The sequence below is a fragment of the Ochotona princeps genome, chromosome 6, assembly GCF_030435755.1.
Source record: "Ochotona princeps isolate mOchPri1 chromosome 6, mOchPri1.hap1, whole genome shotgun sequence".
In the NCBI taxonomy this organism is placed as follows: domain Eukaryota; kingdom Metazoa; phylum Chordata; class Mammalia; order Lagomorpha; family Ochotonidae; genus Ochotona; species Ochotona princeps.
The window spans coordinates 64,520,747-64,522,555 of NC_080837.1; the positions used below are offsets into that span (position 1 = coordinate 64,520,747).

At 45.5% G+C, this 1,809-nt stretch overlaps 1 protein-coding gene across 1 annotated transcript; it reads right to left on the bottom strand.

The window, feature by feature from the left end:
* Positions 1–259: 259 nt before the first annotated feature.
* On the bottom strand, positions 260–1,175 carry RPL10L (ribosomal protein L10 like). The gene has a single exon (XM_012926857.3). It carries the CDS (start codon positions 1,104–1,106, stop codon positions 462–464), a length of 645 nt encoding a protein of 214 aa, XP_012782311.2. The 5' UTR covers positions 1,107–1,175; the 3' UTR covers positions 260–461.
* Positions 1,176–1,809: the final 634 nt, after the last annotated feature.

Below are 1,809 nucleotides of genomic sequence, written 5' to 3' on the forward strand. Positions count from 1 at the left end.
CAATGTACGGAAATGTATAGGCAAACCTAATAAGCCAGGTTAACAGAAATGGCTGTCGAGCTGAAATATGGCTAGCGCCATTATTTCATCTCTGTGTCGTTTTTATAAACACTATCAATCTTTTCATACTTGGGTTTTTCTATTTGATTAAACTGAATGGTAGCTGAACAGATTAAAAAAACAGAATTTTTAACACATTTCCCAATATTTCCCTAAATTGTTTCAATTGAAATAGCAATAGTTTTCTCGACAAATGCAATGAACTGTGTCTTAATTAAGCAAAGACACTATCGTTTCCTGTTTCTTTGTTAACATAAACATTTCCCTAGCAGTCTACATGCTGAAATTTAGATTTAAAATCTTAAATGCTTTAAAAGATTATAGTTTCTGTCGGTGAACACGGTCTATCGCAGACCACCATTGGACTGGCATGGTCCCAGGATGCAGTGTCCCGGACAAGCTCAGGCGTACAGAGCTCGCCACTTGTCCAAAGGGCCGTGACTGGGGACATACTTGACCCCACAACCATCCGGAATGAGACGCTTGGCGGCCACCTTGTCTTCGAATTCGTCGGCATTGAACTTAGTAAAGCCCCATTTTTTGGAGATGTGGATCTTCTGGCGACCAGGGAACTTGAACTTGGCCCTGCGTAGGGCTTCAATCACATGCTCCTTGTTCTGCAGCTTGGTGCGAATGGACATGATGACCTGGCCGATGTGGACCCTCGCCACTGTACCCTGGGGCTTCCCAAAGGCGCCTCGCATCCCCGTCTGCAGGCGGTCAGCACCGGCACAGGACAACATCTTGTTGATGCGGATGACGTGGAAAGGGTGCAGCCGCACTCGGATGTGGAAGCCGTCTTTGCCGCAACTTTTCACCATGTACTTGTTGGCACAGATGCGGGCCGCCTCCAAGGCTTCTGAGGACAGCTGCTCGTACTCATCCGACACCATGTGGCCGCACAGTGGGAACTCATCCACTTTGGCCTTCTTCCGACCCAGGTCAAAGATGCGGATCTTGGAATCGGGAACACCTCTGCAGAAACGAGATTTGGGATACGGCTTGTTCTTACAATACCTGTAACAGCGAGCAGGGCGGCGGCCCATGGCAGAGACAGGAGTCAACGCTGGACGTTGACCACGATGCCCTGCACCGTTGGGCAGCCTGCCCAAGCTAGACCTTCCGTTGTTGCCCAGGAGACAAGGAGAAGACAGCCTTTTACGACGTCTCAACTGAAGTCTCGGAGGCACTTTACAGTCCTGAGCCCGTTAACCCAGCCAAGTGACGGTTGGGTCCGACTCCCATGGGCTGCAGTATCAGGAATCCTGCTTTGCTGATTAGCACACAAACTGTTTTCCTGCTGGCAGCCTTGCAGGATTGGATCCTTTGTCTGACGCTGTGCTGTGTTTATAGGAGATTTACTTTGCTAGATTTTAACAAGGAAGGTCTTTCCAGTGTTGAGTAATTGATTTTCCAGAGCTGATAAGAAAGCAGTTGCCTTGATGGCTTGATTCCGTTTCATAAGTGCAAAACTTTGGTTTTATATTTATGCAGCTCAATTATTATCAGAATGGCTTCTGTAAAATTGAAATGCCAGCTGAATATGTAAACTTAAGAGTATTTGCATTTTCAAATGTTAAAACTGTTGCATACTATGCAAGGGCTTAACTTTATGCTTTAATAATCTTTTATATCTTGCCAAGAATGAGTTTAATCTTTTCCTCTGATATTAGATGCTGTAAAAATAGGTTGTTTCAAGATGCATTTATTTGGCAGGCAAATTTAAAGGGAGAGACAGAAAAAGTGAAA